The sequence below is a fragment of the Acipenser ruthenus genome, chromosome 15 (assembly GCF_902713425.1).
Source record: "Acipenser ruthenus chromosome 15, fAciRut3.2 maternal haplotype, whole genome shotgun sequence".
Lineage (NCBI taxonomy): Eukaryota > Metazoa > Chordata > Actinopteri > Acipenseriformes > Acipenseridae > Acipenser > Acipenser ruthenus.
The window spans coordinates 31091462-31111148 of NC_081203.1; the positions used below are offsets into that span (position 1 = coordinate 31091462).

At 36.3% G+C, this 19687-nt stretch overlaps 1 protein-coding gene across 2 annotated transcripts; it reads left to right on the forward strand.

The window, feature by feature from the left end:
• The first annotated feature begins 1129 nt into the window (after nt 1–1129).
• LOC117422118 (intraflagellar transport protein 43 homolog A) lies at nt 1130–19060 on the forward strand. Of its 2 annotated transcripts, XM_058987879.1 has the most exons (10): nt 1130–1258; nt 1890–1985; nt 2728–2748; nt 6094–6158; nt 9841–9876; nt 10642–10688; nt 15969–16041; nt 17399–17474; nt 18136–18198; nt 18655–19060. In XM_058987879.1, exons 1-10 carry the CDS (start codon nt 1214–1216, stop codon nt 18766–18768), a joined length of 636 nt encoding a protein of 211 aa, XP_058843862.1. In that variant the 5' UTR covers nt 1130–1213; the 3' UTR covers nt 18769–19060. The 2 variants fall into 2 exon arrangements, with proteins under 2 accessions (XP_058843862.1, XP_058843863.1); XM_058987880.1 differs by lacking the exon at nt 2728–2748.
• Nucleotides 19061–19687: the final 627 nt, after the last annotated feature.

The following is a 19687-nucleotide window of genomic DNA, read 5'->3' on the forward strand; positions in this document are numbered from 1 at the left end:
TTGTTAAACAAAACGATTCAATGATTTCTTTTTTTATCTCCAATTGTTTATTTGTTCTATGCTTTAATTTCAGAGTACATTGAGACATTAAACTGCGTAAATTTCAATAAAAACTGGAGAAATGGAGGAGTTCTAAAACTTTTGACCGGTAGTGTATATATATATATATATACTCCTTCAGGTAGATATTGTCACACACACACACATATTAAAACAAACTATTAACACTTTACTGCTTTCAAGCATTTAACTAGATTAATTAACTCTTTTCTTTTTTTTTTTTTACCAGTCTATACTAGCGTGGCTCATGTTATATATTAGTAGTAGTATTATATTTAAGTGAACATCTAATATATCAGACTTGACTGCAACGAACTCACAAGCATGAACGGTATTGAATTTTAAGGTTGTGTCAGATTACTACACTGAATTGAACTGAACATCGCTATATAAGGCAAGGGTCCAAGTCGCCTAAATGCTCGTTTGCTGGCTCTGTCCTGGAGAACAATACTAGGATCTGGAAACGCTGGCGCATCACCAACTACCATTGACTAACACAAATAAACCACACGTTCTTACTGTACATGCCAGAGAGCTGACTTCATCACACTAGGATGGTTGTAGTTCCATGATGCAGTACAGCATTGGCATTAATTCTGCACATGGTGTTCATCTATTAATATCAGCAACCTGGTTCTCTATTTTCATATGGAGTAGGAGTTTGTGAATGCAGGACATGGTACACTAGGACTTTTCAGCCACCAAAGTCATTATTATTATTATTATTATTATTATTATTATTATTATTATTATTATTATTATTATTATTATTATTACTACTACTACTACTACTAATACTACTACTACTTATCCTATTAATAACAGGCCTCGATAATTATAATAAATACATTAAGTTAATAAAGATGTCATTACTGTATTATTATTATTATTATTATTATTATTATTATTATTATTATTATTAATAATAATAATAATAATAATAATAATAATAATATTAATAATATTTGTAGTAGTAGTAGTAGTAGTAGTTGCTGCTACTACTGATAATAATGTTATCATTTTTATACCTCTCTCCTGTTCATATCCATGTTTTATCTCGCCGCCGTTCACGTCGCCTTGGAAACTGTTGCTGGGGACGCTGCTTCCGGTTACCAGGAAGTTGTAGTTAGCGACTAAACTGCAAAGATTAAAGATGGCCGATAGTCTGGAGCTCGGAGACAGTGGCACGAAGAAAGCTGTGAGTGATATGTACCCTAAAGATCAGAAAAATGATACTGTATTTGTACCACTTGTATTATACATCGGAGCGGCTAGTTATTGTGTGTGTTCACTTGTCTTTGTACAAGCTGTCTTACACACGCAATTTTTTTGGCCCTCTATCTATGTTTTGTTTTAAGCTACAATACAACTAGCATGGCGTTCATTATACTCCTGCATTTTTACATTCAAAACAAGAACCTTTGAAAATATGTATTACGAGCCTTAACATTTATAGATATATAAACGCCGTTGGATTTAAAATGCAACACAGCTACATTTAATAAAACGGGAAGAAACAAACACTGGAAAAGGGTGAAAACAAACATACAGCACCTGGTGTATAAAGTGTGGTCCTGACACCGACAGTTAGTGGCGTGTTATTTCGTCTGTTGTGCAGCTTTTGTATTGTCCTTCAACAGGTACTTTACTTTACACGTACTACAGTAATGTTAAATACAAGTTCGGACCATGTCAAATCAGTTCTTTGTGTTTCTCAGTCCGGTAAATGCTTGCATGTTTTATTGTAAGCCATGGCTGCTGATACTAATTACTAAAAAATAACAATATGTGACTTTAAAATAACGAATTGTTGATTTAAACTGTTACAGGCAGCCAAGACGGGCCGTAGAGCACGTCACTCACAGGGGCTTCAGCAAGATGAAGCTCGAAATAGGAAAGAATCCACGTCAGCATCCGCTGGAGAGGTAAATACTGTGGATGCCATTTACACACCCTTTCGTGCTAACACTGCTGCTTACTTTAATTCAGTTAACAACATTATTAAATGAGACATTTTAAAAACTCCTTTGGAGTTAAATAAAGGAAAACCACAATTTATAGAACAATGCTTTCTGGTTAATTGAAGTTCTCATCAGCATTTCAGTTATTCAGAAAGAGGCTCATTTAATGCCTCCTCAAAGGTTAAACCTGAATGAAAGTAATTTTAGATTTAGCAACTTCATACCTGTCAACCCTTTTTGAGCCCTACTTTTATACCAGCGAGTTGACAGGTATGCAACACGATTTTGTTAGCTGTAAACTAATCCAAACTAATATATATGTATATGTGTGTGTGTATTATTATTATTATTATTATTATTATATATTTCTTAGCAGACGCCCTTATCCAGGGCGACTTACAATTATTACAAGATATCACATTATTTTTTTACATACAATTACCCATTTATACAGTTGGGTTTTTACTGGAGCAATCTAGGTAAAGTACCTTGCTCAAGGGTACAGCAGCCGTGTACCCACCTGGGATTGAACCCACAACCCTCCAGTCAAGAGTCCAGAGCCCTAACCACTACTCCACACTGCTGCCCTATTAGCTCAAAGAATATATATGTATTCTATATATCTATATCTCAGGTACTCTTTCTTCCTGGTGTTATTTTCAATATTTTTGTTTCTAATCTATTGCTGAACTTTGAAACTGTTAAGGAAGAAGAGGATGAAGACGAGGTACTGTAATATGGTATATAGAGTAATAGCTTTTATAAATCTAATTTAGCACTATAGCTTTTCAATACAAAAAACCCCACCACAGCTATAGTATTGTTATTGTAGTATTTAGTTGGTATTTGTATAAAAACTGTACAGTGTTTCTTGACATAGCTTTCAGTATGGGGAGTGCAGCGTCTCTGTACACTACAAGAGGCACAGTACATGTTGTACAGTACAGTACAGTATGTTTGATTTACAGTTTGGCCATGTTGGTAATAATCTTGTACGCACTATACTTTACATTGGAGAATTGTTCTCACTACTTCCAGTATTTGGATGTTGTAATACACAAAATGCTGCTTTTTTGTGTGAGACAAATGTAGCTTGAACTAGAACTGCTTTTAATCTGTTTCATAATAACCATTCCAATTACATTACAGTTTAGAAACTCCCTGAAATATAACAGCCAGTAACACAGGACTGTATTTATAAAAATGTAAAAAGCATAATACTACTACAAAATCCTATTTTCAAAGATTATTTATTTATTTATTTATTTTTTTAACCATTATTTTGTTTATGAATAGCAGGATTCTGATCAGGTACTTGCATTTTTGTTTTCCCGATGGAGAAATTAGAGGAGTGGATAAATTGAATCTAGTATTAGCAGCATTTTTCTTTTTCACTCTCCTGTTTTGCTGCATGTGTTTGGTTTCTGTTTGCAGTAGTTATGATCTAGTAGTTAGAACCCATGTAAAATACTGTATCCAGTTCTGGCATCCTCGTAACAAAGTAGACACTGCTACACTAGGTCTACCTCAGGACTAAATGGCATGAGCTATGAGGTCAGGTTTAAGAATTAACCAGGGTATAAGAACTTCGTAGGACCAGAGGGTACAAATGGAAGTTGAGTAAAAGTTAGTTAAAGGAGGAGGCAGCCCCAAATATTAGCTAGATTCTCAAAAACTACAAATTGTTATATCCCATTTTTTTTCTGAATCTATTTGCAGTCGTAGGAGGACTATCATTGGGACAGAACCTTCTAGATGAACATGTTCTTTAGAAACTACCAGTGTGCTAGTAAGGTACGGGCCTCAGTGGCAGAACATTAAAGTTCACATAATTGACCATGCACATTTGCTTCCAAATAAGCTTTGCTTCCAAAATACAAACTCATTTTCCTGCAAAGTAAAATTAGAAAGGGCGTATGACAGAGCTTCTTGTGTTTTTTTTCTAAGCGCTGCCATTTGCAGTGTTGAGGTCCAGTTTTGTCCCCAAGAGTGGTAAGCTGAGCCAAATTCTCCAACAAGGAATTTCAGCAATGCTTTTGCATTAATCTTTCCAAATTAGGCCAACTTCCTCAATGTAAAAATGGGATTCTCGCGCCCCCTGCGACCCAGTTTCTACATAAAAAATACATTTTTGTGAGGTGTCGTGTGACCAGTTGGTTTATTTTGAGTCTAGATGTTTTATCGGCCGGTATTTTGTTTTCTCCCTTTCTTCCTCTTTAAAATAATTTCACTGATTGGTCACATTTTTCAGCCTTTTTTGTAGTTTTTAGATCAGTTTCAACTGTGGTTGAACTCAGATAACAGGCTCTTTGTATTTAGATATTACATATTTTATTTAATAAGAAACATATTTAGGTACTTGTTCATATATGGCTTGACACTAAATCAGCAGGATTTGAATTAATGGTGCATTCCTTTAGTTGATAATACCAATCCCTGAGACAACATATTTTATTCATAGTTAACTTTGAAATAAGCGTACAATTTATTTGTTTGTACAGAAAAAGGTCATTTGAAATACTAATTTAAGTGATTCTTTAACCTACTGCTTTAATATTCTGATCCTACACTATGCCTACAATCAGCCACTCGAAATGTCCACATTTGCCATCTGTTGATTGTGAATAGTGCTATACAGGAGGATAATAAGGACATCTGGCAATGTACAAATCAGTACGCATATTATTACATCTAACCCTATGCAAAACAGCCCCATGAGCTGACTTGTGACAGTCAAACTTATTTGTGAGTGGTGCCTTTTGTTGAAGCGTTCTCTAAGGGGGGAACGTTTTAAGGCTGATAAATCCTGTTAAAAGTTACATACATTTTAATGGATTTGCAAAAAAAGATTGTAATACAATGCATGCCTCCTTTGTCCTTGTGGAGACCCCCCTTTAAATGTATTATTTTTGTTAATGGTTTTTTTTTTGTTGTTTTTTTTTTTACTAAATTCACTTGAGTCCATTATCTTTCAAGAGTAGCCAAAAAAGCATTTGACCATCTTGAATATTTCAACTTTGCTAACTCTCCTAAATCAAATAACTTAACTATGGTGACTTCCAGTTCAGTTTAGTTTTAGTTCCAATTGAATGGGATAAGGAAAATTGATATTTCCTCTCAAGTACTAAATACTTGGAAATTCCTTAGAGAGATGTGCATCATTTGAAACCCCAATTTGGTTATGAGGATTGTGATTATTTTTTTTTCATTCACACAGTAAGTGCTTTCTGGAATTCTTTCATTCAGATGTTTGTCCTGTGGCTTGTTCACAATGCCGTGATCTCGGCTCATTTGTGCCCCTGTGCTATTTTTAGACCCAAAGGAGAGAGAGAGAGAGAGAGTAATTTTTCCATCAGTAGTTATTTCAGGTCATGCTCTGCTATCCTAGAGAAACTGGCTTCTGGCAAACACTCACTGTGGTTCCCACAGTTTTTATTTTATACTCTCATATTAGGAAACATAGATGTTTTACATTTAAGGGAAATAACATGAATAGCTATGACATTTTAACCAATACAAGTTACTGTGATGAAACTTGCTAAGGACATTTCTTTAGCACAACTTATTGAGAGTATCAAAATCAGGGGTATACATATATCAAACTTTATATCTAGAGAAGCAGATTCAATATTTGCCTTGGATGGTCTAAGTTATTGACAGTTTCAAATGGAAGCATACACTCTGTGTCTGTGTAAAACTTTACTGTATGTGGATACAGTGAATGTAGTGTAGATAATGGTGATCTAAAATGTTATGTTATTGATGGCTCTCATTTTGTATTTATGTCCATGGTTAGGTTGGTGTCCTGTCAATCCTGAAATCTTGCATGTCTTTTAAGAATTATTCTATAGAATGTTATCCTTAAATTGAAAACAATGTAATAAAACATACAGTGTAATATTTTATTTTATGGTTAATAGTTGTATTTTTCAAGATGCATTATGTGATTTTAACTGTTTCAGACTACTGTAGAAAGTTTGAATGTTATACCCCTTTGTAAATGAAATGTTGCATCTCAAGTTTGTCTGGGAGAGCAACTTTGTAAATAAATATTCTTGGTTCTGTCCTCCAGGGACCCCCAACAAAACCCCCTCTCCGCCAAGGAGGCTGGGCAGATGACACCCCTGGCTCTGCCAAGTGAGTACCTTATTCCTGGTTCTAAGAAGTGCCAGTTTCCAGGCAGACCAGCTCTGTTTAAGATGAACTAAATAAACCTTGCTGCGTTTGTAGTATCAAGTGTATGCTGTCACAGGTCAATAATGGAAAACAAGTGTAATTTAATCTTGGGGGGGGGGGGGGGGGGTATGCTTTTATTCTCATAATTGGCAATAGAGTGGCAAACAGGTCAACCCTATAAAGAAGCTTGTCTATATTATATGGGGGGCGACAACCCTATTTTATAAATTAATCAAATTGTACTGTAGTGAAACCATTCGAGTTTATACTGTATTCCTGTTAAAATCTGAACTCTACATAAATACAAAACCAGCAGTTAGTTCTGTATGGAGGATGGATGATCTGGAATAGAGTTCTGGCTATAGAAATGTCTTTATTGTGATGGACTGAATCTTTTGCTATAAGGGTATTTATAAGAAAATCAAGTAGCTCATATTTTGTTTTCCCAGGGCTTTCTGCCATTGCTCTCAAGATGTAAAACAGATGTATGTAATTCATATATTTCTGTTCTTTATTGTTTCTACATGTAATCTTTGTGTTTCTGGCCAGTATTCCAGTATCCACCTATCCATGCAGACTTATTCTGGTTGTGTGCCTCGTTTAACATATCACTAATTCAGTCAGAGAAAGTAGCAAACTCAATTCATCTGATGGTAAAGGGTCAACGTGTCAGTCTTCTTTGCCATTTTAACACGTGCCTTCTTGGATGCAAAAGGGGGGGTAAAGATGTTTGGACCTGTTAAGCCATTGATCCTTACTGAAGGGAAAGTAATGGTTCCTGTGGGACCCCAAGGACTTTTCCATTCAATGTCACACATCACTCTCAATCATCCCTGCCCTCCTCCTGTTAATTTCGGTGAAGAAACGCCAGGATTTGCCAATCTATCACTCGTAATTGACACCAAATGATCTGTCGGTTTATTGATGAACATTCAGAGCCAGGTTGTCACAGTATATTTTATACTTTTTCCAGACAGTTTTACCATGTCCATCTTTTCTTGTTACATAAGTCTTAATCAAGTGCTCATAATGCGTGTTGAAATGTCCTCACCTTGGAGGCTGATGTGTCAAGGTCAGGAAGATGGTGGACAGTGTGCTTCTGCTTTTCTAACTTAACTTGGTGTTAAGTGACTAGTTACAGTGGCCAAGAAATTAAGCAGGCTTGTCTTTATCTGTCTGAAAGAGGAAAGCAGCAGTATGACAGTGCTGGTAAGACTGTGGTCTGTCTGTAAAAGTATATAATCAACAGACAGCATCTGCTTTCCAAAGAATATCTAGTTTGTTTGAATTAATCTTTTTTTTCTGCTTAGCTATGTGAAAGAAAATCAGTTTGTTCTTCATGTTTAAAATTACCAGCTGGCAGAGGCTAAGAGTTGAATTGCTGGTAGATTTCTCACAGCCAGTGCTTGACAGTGCCTCCTGCTCATGGGTCAGTAGCGAAGCTCCTTGCACGATGAGGCAACGACGACAAGATCTGTTTGTTCTCTCCCTTGGGAGGCAGCCGCCTGCTCCATCACCAAGGATAGCAGTCCACTGCTGCCTGTGTCTAGGCAGACTTCAGAACCCCTGGTAGAAGTGATACAGGAATCCATGACCTTCTGGAGCATGTGGTCACCACACACAACAGTGCATCTGGCTGGAAAGCTGGGATTTGTGTCAGCCTGTTCATTTTAAAAGCCTCAAGCTGGAAACACAATCTGCCTTCAAGTTCCTTTAAAATAATAAGAACCGTGCAAACGTGCATCTGACACCAGATTTTTTTGTTGTTTTAAAGAGCAGTTAGCAAGTAGGATTTAACTTTCCCTATAATATCTTTGCTACAATTACAAAGTTTCAGCACCTGATGACACTGAGTACTATTCAAAAATACATATTAGGGCCATGGATTGTCACACTTGTACTTTGCTTGAACAAAAGTTATTGTATTTCTTGCTCTTATTGTATTACTTGTATTGTAACACTTGAAATGTATTTGCTTACGATTGTAAGTCGCCCTGGATAAGGGCATCTGCTAAGAAATAAATAATAATAATAATAATAATAATAATAATAATAATGGATTAGAGCACATTCTTTTTCACAATTCCAGACTTGTAGGAGGCACACATTTCTAGTAGGAAAAAAAGTGAAATATGTGCATTTCAGTGGCTTGCAATAGGCGCTGACCTACATTGAGATTAAGTTTCTTTGGGAGTACTATACATTGGAAAGAAAATGAATGGCAGAGCAGAGGAGCTGAAGAAATTAATTAACCAACTGAAAAATGACATCCCATTAGACTATTACATTCTGGGCCATTGAGATCAGGGAAAAATTAGAAATGGTCTGAAAAATACAGAGGGAATGGAGCAATTTAAAGAAGGGGAAGATACATTAATAGGGATGTTCTTAGAAGGTGGTAAAATATTTTACAAATACAGAAGCTATCTGCATGGTACAGTACTAGTATCTGATTTTTGGCAATCTGTGACTTCTCTGAATTACATTTGGTTAAAATGTGTGTTACATTTCTTCTCCTATAATATGAATTTGTTTGTGTATGAATTAAACCTCATATCTCCTAGGGTTTTACAGGAGCCCTTGCTGGGTTCCCTAGCTGTACTGTAACAGTTGGTTTAAGTTACTTCTCTTTATGATCAGCAGGTGGCACCCCTCAGTAAGCCTTTGCACCAGCACAAAGGAACAGTATCGAGCAGAGAAATAAATCTCTGCTGCTTTGTAAAACCATGGTATAAAATGACATTAAAAAAAATCAACCCAGTCTTTGACAAACTTATTTTATAGTTTATCAAACCTTTGATAAGCCGATGTAAAGCTTATGATGTGTTTCACTTGATTGTCAATAGTATTAAAGTTTATGGCATTTCTGCATGTTTTTTTCAATGCATCCCTTGGTGATAACATGAATGTTTCAGCACCTGCTTGCATTCAATTCTGGTTGTTTTTTGGTACTAGAATGGTGCTAATGATCAACTAAGATACTGATGTGCCATTGCAATGGTTATACGAGAAGGGAATATTAGGAAGGGAACAGGATAGGGGTCTAAAAAGAGGACATTTACATTAATTAAAGAACTTGAGCAATAGCTCCAGTGGCTAGCCATCAACATGAATTAGTATGCAAAGGCACATCGGTGGATGACTATATACTTCTTATTCGTCATTATTATATAAAGGGGATATTTACCAAGCAAATATATGCTGTTCAACTACAATGGCTAATCTAGTTTTATAAGTAATGATACAGTTACACAAGTGATGAGTGCACTTGTTTTAATTTTGACTCACACTGGCACTATAAACTCATTTTTTAGTCGGCCAGTATGTCCCTTTTTTTTATCACATTCCCCTTTTACATCTTGGGAAAAGAAGATTTTTTGTTTAATGAAAACTACATATATTTGCGTTTTAGCTTTACAGTCAGTAGTCAGTTAGTGAATGATAGACCATGACCATGTTTTAAAAAAATGTAACTGTCATTTCATTAGCTTTACAAAGTGCTGCTTCAGCACCCTTCTGCTGTACTGCACCTCAGTAATATATCTGGGGTTAAAGGAGAATTAGCTCAGCAGGCTGTTATTCTTGAGTTTAAAAGGCTTAATCAAGTAAATTCTAATAAGATTTTCCTTTTCTTCTCTCCCAGGTCTGGAAGAAGACCAGCTGCTGACGAGGTTGAGGAGTATGTTTTCACCTTCATCCCCCTCCCCCTATAGACTTCCTTTAAGGCTTGTCATTATCAATTTGCCTTGCAATACAATAGTTTTTCTAACTTTTAATAAAAGCAGAAAATCTGGTGAAGCATTTTTGTCCTTTTTTAATGTAATAAATATTCATTCTCACTTAACTAATTGCTGAAATGACAGAACAGCAAAACCCCTCCATGATCTGTTTTTAAAAGGCTGCTTAGCAGAACTTGGTTTCATTTGTATTTGAAGCGTGAAAGGTTTGTTCCAAGATAAAAAGCTTAAATCGCTATGCCTTGAAGAACTTAATGCTACAAAAGGATGCCAAATCATGTCTGTCACATAGAAATCCACTCACCTGTTTATTGCTTGTCCATTTCATGGTATTACACATAGCATGTTTACAACTCCAATAATTTATTTTAATAGAGGGGCAGGGCTTAAAATATAATTGCATGATTGCCGAGTAAATAGAGAAACTGCCCTCTGTATAGTTAGGCTTGCAACCTACAGCCAATGATAGTATCAAGCGCTGGGGAATTTGGCAAGAGCATTCCAGGCAGCCTGGAAAAAAAAAACAAAGAAATGTGCCGACACATATAAAGTGATCTTAATATCAAACCATCTGTAGCTTCACTTAGTTGAAAATTCATCATCAAAGTTAAATCCTCATCTTGAAACAACCAATGATGATGACCTCATCATTAGAGCAGATTGAAAGCATTAAATAATTCATTTTTCTGTACTTCTTGTTTTTGCAGTAGACGTTTGAGACCGCAAACCCCAGAGGGCTCTGACGATGAAGGAGGTGAGCGGATTCTGGACATACTAATGTGTGCAGAGATACCTGAAAACCTGACGTCATAGCAATCTGAATGACATTGCTTAAAAATGTTACTAATTGAGTATCTACAATCTTAGTGAAGTAAAGACTTAGATATGTTGCCGGATTGCATGGTTATGATTTAACAGCACCTGCAGATCCTGGGGGGGGGGGGGGGGGGGGCGGGGAAAAATATATATATATATATATATATATACTTGATCAGGAATTCAGTTAAATACAACAGGATTATATGCACAGTTGTATATTACATTTTTCAAAATATTTAATACTGTATATACACAAGCTAGATCTCTGCCTAGTAACTTGTAGATATTTTGAATCCACAAGGACAAAAGCTGCAATGACTTCTGCACCTCAGGGCTTGGTGGTCCTCAGCACAAACAGTGTAGGGATTGGAGAAATTTAAACAGACCAGAGTCAGAGATAATTGTTCAATTTTTCTACCCACATCAGCAGGGGAAATAACAGTGAAATTGCCTGAGCATTTCCCCTAAATTGCACCTGAGCGCAGCCATTCTATTTACACTCCCTATTCCTTGTGTTTATTAAGATGTTATGCACATTTCAATGCCTTCAGATTTCTTAAGGCGTGTGTTGTGATGGTAGAAGGTTTGTTGAGATATATATATATATATATATATATATATATATATATATATATAATTTAATTTAATTTAAAAATCAGTAATTTTTCAAGAGTGGTGACTGTAAAGTTACTTTAGAATAAAACCAGGTTAACTGTATTTCTTTAATCAGTGTCTATTGTCACCCAAAACAAGAATGAGATAATAGGCAATATTAACAAAGTGTTGACTTTGTTTAAAGTCTGTTCAGAGTTTGAAGAATAAAATAATCGGGTGTCTTGAAACTGCGAATGAATCAGACCCAAAATGATTGGATACATATATTATTTTATGAAGTTAATATTTACATCATACTAGAGAACAAAGAGTAGTGTTTCAGTATGAGGCTGTTCTTGGTGATGTCAGAGTGCATCTCTGTGCCTGTTTAGTAATATACAGTAGTGCATTGCTGGTTCAACAAGGAATACTCCAAACATGCCCACCCCAAATGCTCCAGGTATCATCTGCTGTAGTGTTATTACTGGGTGTGTAACACTTGTGTTTTAAATGTGTGCTAATATTCCTATTCCTATCTCTTTAAACTCATCAGACAAACTATGATGTTTCTTTCAGGAGTGAATATAAAAGGTCATCTTTAGCTATCTACATTGGGGGGGGGGGGGGGGCACTACATGCAGGGTTGGCAAATAACAAGATGTAGGTTATTGGACAAAGCATTCATCTGGAATTCTTTACAGCTCTCACCTACCAACAGCGGTATTTCAGGACTTACAGTCGGTAATGGTTTGTTTTGTAGGCTCTAATGGTTTGTTTTGTAACCGGTTTGTTGGTGATGCAGCTTTTATGTAAGCGAAACTTAAAAAGATGATTACAGCGCAGAGGAGCTCTCTTTATGCAGCGCCAGAGGCGTGGGCTTTGAAAATTGCAGCAGCCGAGGGTTAGTGAGATAGCTATACAGCTCTTGATTATTTTATCGTCCCCCAGGACCACAAGCTGACACGAGAGAAAGTGGCAGCCAGGCACCCTCATCCATCATGTGCCAATCACATTTCAAAAGGCTGCGATCCGAACAGACTGCTGCCACAAATGTTTGTGTCGCCAAGCTTCTGTTTTTTTTTTTTTTATATAAATGTAGTGCTTAGTTTTAAAAATCTTTTCACATACTGAGGTGCTACAGGTTTTGCCAATACCTTTATTATCAATGGTTTGCTATAAAAAAAAAAGTATATTAATATATATTGCTTCAGCACTGCAAGTTCATTCCAGAGCACCAATAGTTTGTGAGGGCCAACTCTATATCTAAACAGGCACGCTTGCAATATATGCAAAGCCAAACAAAATCTGGAGGTACAGTACGCAACATAGTTAAGATGTATGCAACATTGAAGTCTTAATGCAATGGAACAAATACAACCTATACAATTGAAGCAAGTTTTGATTTGCCTAGTTCATGATTAATAAAAGGACCTGAGTGGGCCAAGAGCTGCTACATCACCCTGCTGTTGGTACCAAAACAGTATCTAACTTGTTTAGATTGCAATTCATTTCTAGTGTTTTGATATAAAAAAGTTTTTGTTTTTTTTGTAAACAATATTTATACCTAAATGTGGATGTGAGACTGTGTTTTTTTTTTTTTTTTTTTTAGGAAAAATAAACATTTTTAGAAATCTTAATGCCAGAATCCAGGTAAAAAATGTTTTTTGAAAAACCCTGCCAGCTCTGACATTTATATTAGTATATCCACTTACCTGTCTTGTAGGTAATGAGTTTACTCGTAGTATAACTTTTTCTTTTTACTAGCACAGTCTCTGCCAAAAGCACAAGGTTGATTTCAGCTTGTTTTCCAAAATCCCCTTTACAAAAATTGTGCTTTATGCTTTGATGTATTTCATCCAGGATAAAAAGGTGGCACTTTTGATTTCAGTTTATGCAAGCTATTTACAACAGAATACTAAGAAGGCACTTGCCAATGAGATTCAGTTCCACAGTTCAATATCTTTAAGATAATCTGCAGTTAAATTACAAAAGTAAATTAAAAAACAATATTGTATAAACAGTAGTTTGCATGTTAATAAACTTAAGTTAACCTTTTCTCTCCATGATTCTGCTTGCTAAAAACGGGAGCCTTACCCCATGTCTTGAACCCATAGCAGAAAGGAAAACTGTTGATAACTGTTACTGACAAAGATTCTGTATAACTCTCACACCTACTGCAGAAGCTTTTTTTGTATTCTAACATTCTATGGAGATAGAAAAGTGGCCTTTTAAAGTATTTGCAAAGTATGCCCTGGATTTTTGATGTCATTGTGAAAAGACTTATCTTTGATTGGGGGTCGGGTGGGGCTGGAATTTGCTGAATGAAATGCATTTTAAATGAGAGGACAAAGTGTCACAGAAACTCATGAATATGAAATACCAGTGCCGTGATTTCAGAAACACAGATGCATCCTGTCACATGCTAAATGAGACCAATTTCATTAATTAAAGAACCTTTTATAATTTCCATATTGTTTTTGTGCTGTTATCTACCCTAGAACAATGACTACCTGAGATTGCGATAACAATATTGCATGGTATATTCACATCTTGGATCTTCATTTTAATTTAGACTGTAGGAGACTATAGAATTTCCATTTAGTTGCTGTTTTGGCTTACCTATGATACTGTAGATTATCACAAGTCTGTTTGACATTACCGTGCACTCCTTGCCAGAACCACCCTTATGAATGCAGTTTTAGTGCATTCAGCCATATCTCCCTAAAGACTCAGACATGCTTTATAATATTTGTTACTTCAAAAGGACTTCAATTTTTTATTTACCCAGGCAAGGCCAACTGAGATTACCAAAAGTTCTTTACGATTTGCATTGTTGCTACTTTGAAATGTTTCGGTAACTGGGCATTATAATCTAATACAAAGTTGTTTTAAACGTCTTATTGTCTATCTAGTAGCTAATAATTGAACTCATACTGTTATACAAAATAATCGAACCTGGGTGGTTACATGGCTACAGACGTTACATTAATAAGTCACTGAGTGTACAATTTCTTCTTGGGTTATCCAGCTAATTTTCCTAAAGGGTGTGTCATTGTGGTAAGAAGCTAATGTTACAAATAGTCTTGCTTTCCTTAATTTTCCTGAAACAGTTCATTGTGTAGTTTTTTAGAGATACTTGAGAAAACATGGCATCACGCCTAACTGGCATTGTCCAAAATGCCATTGTGTTATGTGAATGCCAAGCTTTTGAATTTAGAAGAAAAACATACATTTGCAGACCAAGATCAGCCTGCTGTGTTGCCTTTACACTGGGCAGGCACATGTCTTCCCAAAGGTTGGGGATTCATTGCAACTTGCTGTGCCGTTAGCCCCCTCATCCAGAGTCTAGACAGGAAGCTGCATACAGCCAAGCCTGGGATTTCAGCCTTTTACACCCTTGAGATGTGTAATACAAACCTCAAACCACTGAGCCAACCTTTTTTTTAAAAACAAATGATGTTCCAGAAATCATATTAATTTAAACAGTTGTGCACTCGATGATGTATTCATTTGGTCTTGATTTTAAGGATTCCTGAAAAACTTTTTTTTTTTTTAAGTCCGTTTTAAATTTCTGAAAACTCATGAGTTCACTCTGCCCTTCTTGGGAGCCGAGCCATATTATGTCCTGTTGCTTTTTGCCAATTAAAGAGAATTCCTACTGTTTGACCAGTGTGTTTGCGACTCTTGGCACAGCCACCCTGCCAAGGCACATAGTGACTTCCGACCTTACACAGATGGGCTTGTATAAAAATACTCTTGCACATAGTTGGACGCTGCCCGGGCTGCGTGCAGAGTAGGGACGTAGGGAGATGCAGAGTGGCAGAGTGGACATCAGGTTGAAGTGCTGCCCGCTTGAGGTCCTCCGGGTGGCTTGCAGTGACAGGGCACAAATGCTGGTGTAGCGGGGGGTTCTTTCAGGGGAGCCCCTGGCCTGAGCCCCACACTCAGCGGGAAAGACTGTGTCCTGCTTTTTGAATATTCATAGCAGCCTGGCTGTTGTGACAGGGCAGCTCCAAGGAGGATATGGTAAGACAAAATATCAAATCAGATGCAAATTGTAAAAAGATCTAGGACCTTTTTTTTTTTTTTTCCTCCCCCAAAGAGTAAGGTGTTTTTTTCTTTTTTTTTTTCTTCAGTTGGGCAGTGAGATTTATTTAATGAATTTAAAAATTCTTCTTTATCTGCTGTAGGGTCTTGAAGCTTGTGCAAGGTTATGTGGTTACAGATTAAAGGTTTTGAGGCTTCAACACATCAGTTAGGTTGTACTTTGTGTTAAATTAGAAATGTATAAGTTCCTGGGCTTTACAATAAAACCAGGTTAACTGTATTTCTTTAATCAGTGTCTATTGTCACCCAAAACAACCTGAGAGTACTGTCCCCCAACGTTTGTCTTATAGAGTGGACCAGATACTAGAATTGACCTTTTCCTCAAATTAAACAACTGTATTTCGATTGTTTTTGTAAAATAACTTTGAAACAAGTTCAAAGCTATCCATAGCCTATCTATGTGAGGCATCCTTTGTCTTCCTGAAAAGCTTTTAACCATATGAGGAAGGGGTTTAATTGCATTCTGAATCTACTGTGAGTCTGCTCTGAAGTTGAACAATTTTTACATTTCCAGATATCCCAGTAATCCCGGACCTTGAAGATGTTCAAGAAGAGGACCTCACAATGCAGGTTGCAGCTCCACCCAGGTAACTGAAACTTTAGACAGTTCCTTGCTAATTGAACACTATTTTACCAAAGCTCATATTAATAAATATGTTGAAGTGACTGCATGAGGAATGACTAAATAACAGCAGCATGTTCAGTTATGCGTGTGTTTGTTTTTGTTTATTCATTGTTTAAGCTATTTATTGCTTATGAAGAACAATTGTTTCTTTTATAAATTGAGGTAACAAGGTGACAGACACAACATCACAGATTTGTTTAAAAATATTTTAATTGTGTTATTTAAATTCAATCAGAAAAGTTCTCCAAGCTAAAATATAGTTCAGACTTGGAAATAATCAGCGCAGGTTTGCATGACTGGAGGAGGTAGAGGTGTGATGTATAAACTGTTCCATGATAGTTCAGAACACATGCTGAAAACATACTTTTGCTGTGCAAGCATGGCACGCTGTCATAAAAAAAAGGTTGTTGGGATACAGGGTGGTTATACAGAAAAAAAAAAACAGTAATAGTTGATTTACACCCCGGCTTGCTATTGTTGGAGAAACATGTAGTATAATTTGATTTACAAGACTGAGAGACGTCCTGACACGTGTCTGCTTTGTGGCATAGCTGTGACAACGTTGTATGTTATTAAGCAATCCCTGTCTTTCGTTGTGTGATAATATCCACATTGAACTCATTGCTGGAGCAATGTAGCGTGTAATGTGCTGAGAGTAGGACTGGCATGCATTGCTGGGCGACTGCTTCGCACACTTCGAATTGAAAGTACAGATAAGCAGCTGGGCTTCATTTTATGTATTTATAATCCAGTTGACTTGGTTGCGATAACAAATAAGGATTTGTCATCCTTAATGAAGTCAGTAACATTTTGATTGAATCATCAAGAAATGTAAAAATGCTGTCCATAACAGGTGCACCTTAAGACTGGCTAAGGAAAGCTTGGCTTTGGAAAGTACAATTATTTTTGTCACACAACTGTACAAACAATAGTGCCCGAATTGTGTCGCCAGTTGAAGTCACTACTCCCAAGAGGATGGAGATTAATTGTTCCCAATGATCAACAAACATTTTCATGTTATTTACAAGTTATCTGCAACTCATTTTTAAGATGTCTTTGTTATTGCAAATAAATGGCTTACGTTAGTGTGCAATATGATGGAAGCTCCTTGTACGCGAGAGGAATCCAATCAGAGTTCAATTAAAATGTTCAAATTCCAATTCAGTGTTCATAATGGTTCATGAGGAACTTGGGTTTCATAGAGTAAAGCTGGGGATCTAAATCTTAAATTTGTTGCCCAAAATATCTCCTGCTGAACTATATGAAATATATAAAGGGCTTTGCCTAGAGGTCTGAAAACCGTATTTTTGTTGTGTCAGCATACAGGTTAACAGGGTGATGACTTACCTCGACCTGGACAATGATCTCATGAAACATTCGGCTTTTCAGACATTGGTAAGTCGACAAAGCAACGAAATAAGCATACCAAACACAATAAAAAAAAAAAAATCAGTTTAGTCTCTAGTAACAAATAATCCCTGTGATCATGCTTTTTCTATTTACTAATGTCAATATAGTGAATACTGTAAACCATTAGCTATTGAGAAGGAACCACCAAATGCAGGTAAAAAGATGATTTAATAAGGTTATTTATACAAGATGCACATATTATTGTCTGTTACCATCCGTTGTATGAAAAAGTCAGTTGTCTTTTAGAAGTATTAGTCAATTGTTTTTTTTCAGCACTAGAGGGCTATTATAAGTCTTTATTGGTCAAATTCTGCCAGCTGTGAAAATAGACATTTTAAAGTATTCCTTTTACTATGAAGGCTAATTATTTTGTAACTGTTTCACACTGTAACCGCTGATTACAGTTTCTCCACTGCAAAGAGCCTCAGAAACCATTGTTTTTAATCCTTTGGGTGAAGACAACTGAATGCCGGATTAAACAAACCCGTAGTCTACAGTATATAATAGCCATTTGTTTACTAGTTAGTTCTGTAATCTATAAAACTGAATGAATGATTGCTATCATAAAAGTAAGAAGGAACATCCGCTTATTGACATTTTCAACGTATTTCCCTATTTCCAAATCTTTTTTTCCCTGCTTTTACAGGATGGAGAAATTGACCTAAAACTTCTCACTAAAGTATTGGCACCAGAGCAGGAAGTCAGAGAGGTAAGTTTTATACTTTGTATTTTCACCTTATTTGTTACAAAGTATACAGATGTAATGTCTGGTAGCCAGAGGGCTTTTATGGTGTCTCTTGGCATGAGGAGCAAAAAGAGGTCTTCAAGAAATTAAGCATCCCTGTGAGGGGAGGTTGTAGGAATTACAAAATCTCCCACTACTGCTGAAATCGTAAAACATTTCCGCTTGCAAATTCATATTTTATGGGTTGTGGAACGTAAACTTCTCTGGCAGAATCTTAACGACACCCTTCACTTTGACCCGAGCCCTGAGATGACTGCCATACTGGGGTCATGTGACTTTGGTTTTGGATTCATAGTTGGTACAGAGCTGTATTGTGAGTCTCTTGGTCAGGTTTGATCATGGGTATCACACAAGAAGAATCCTTTTGTGACAGTGCTGCCGCTGCCATAGTTTTAATGGGGTTGTTTTTGCCCTCTACAGGAGGATGTTGGCTGGAACTGGGATCATTTGTTTACTGAGGTATCTTCAGAGCTGATGACTGAATGGGATCAAGGGGACAAGGAGGACCACAAACAAATGCCCTTGCTTGCCTGATTTTAAATGATATAAAGTTTGGGTTACTTGTATAAATATGCTGAAAATAGGAATCTGCATTTGCTTTCACACTTCTGTCCTAAGCAGAGGCATTTGCCACTTGGTACCAAAAGGGGATGATAACAAAATATTTCTATATCTCCTTAGCATTTGTATATATATATATTTATATAGCACATGTATTCATGTCTAATTTAACCTCTTAAAAACAATGTAATTGTTTGTTTGTTTATTTTTAATATGGTTGATAAAAGTGGAGTTGCTGTGAATAAATCTTCATTTTTGGATGGTAGCAGGATGTCACTGTTTCGATTTTCAGTATGCAGAGCCTGGCTTTCAAGCACAGCTATAAAGTTTTGTCAGATATTCAGAAACAAAAGCGTATAAGAAAACTGTTTTGGAGACAGCAGAAATACATTTTATTCTATTGTTCTACTTTTCTGTAGTGCATCATAGCCCAATCTTATACATGATCATTATTACCTTGTGTCTTTATTTAACTGCTTTGCTTTCTACGGTACATCGTACTGAAAGTTCAGTGTGGTCAGTCTTTACACATTAGTCATCATCAACCCAGTGCACATATGGTCATGTAGGCACATCAGCAGGCCATTGCAATTCTATAAGAAAGAGTATTTAAATAGGATTGAATTGAATTGTCAACAATGAGAATGAGATTTTGATGGAAGAGGATTGTCTTCAAACATGGCTCTAGAATAATATTCCTAGGCATTTGTACACTCTTGTGATACTTGTGGGAGCAATGCTTAAACATTTACTTTTTAGAAATTCAATATATTTCCCTGATTACAGCAACATTTTCTGTCTTTTGAAGTGTTGTAGGCTAAATTCCACATTTCCTTGTTTTTGGCCATTTAAAATAATACCTTTGTTTATCATCAGCGCCCAGATACATTTA

Excerpts from the sequence above, each read along its gene's own strand:
- LOC117422118 (XM_058987879.1), top strand. The coding sequence starts at position 1,214 with ATGGCCGATAGTCTGGAGCTCGGAGACAGTGGCACGAAGAAAGCT. Across the intron at positions 1,986-2,727 it reads CGTCAGCATCCGCTGGAGAG|GAAGAAGAGGATGAAGACGA; the intron begins GTAAATACTGTG and ends GAAACTGTTAAG. Across the intron at positions 17,475-18,135 it reads ATTCGGCTTTTCAGACATTG|GATGGAGAAATTGACCTAAA; the intron begins GTAAGTCGACAA and ends CTGCTTTTACAG.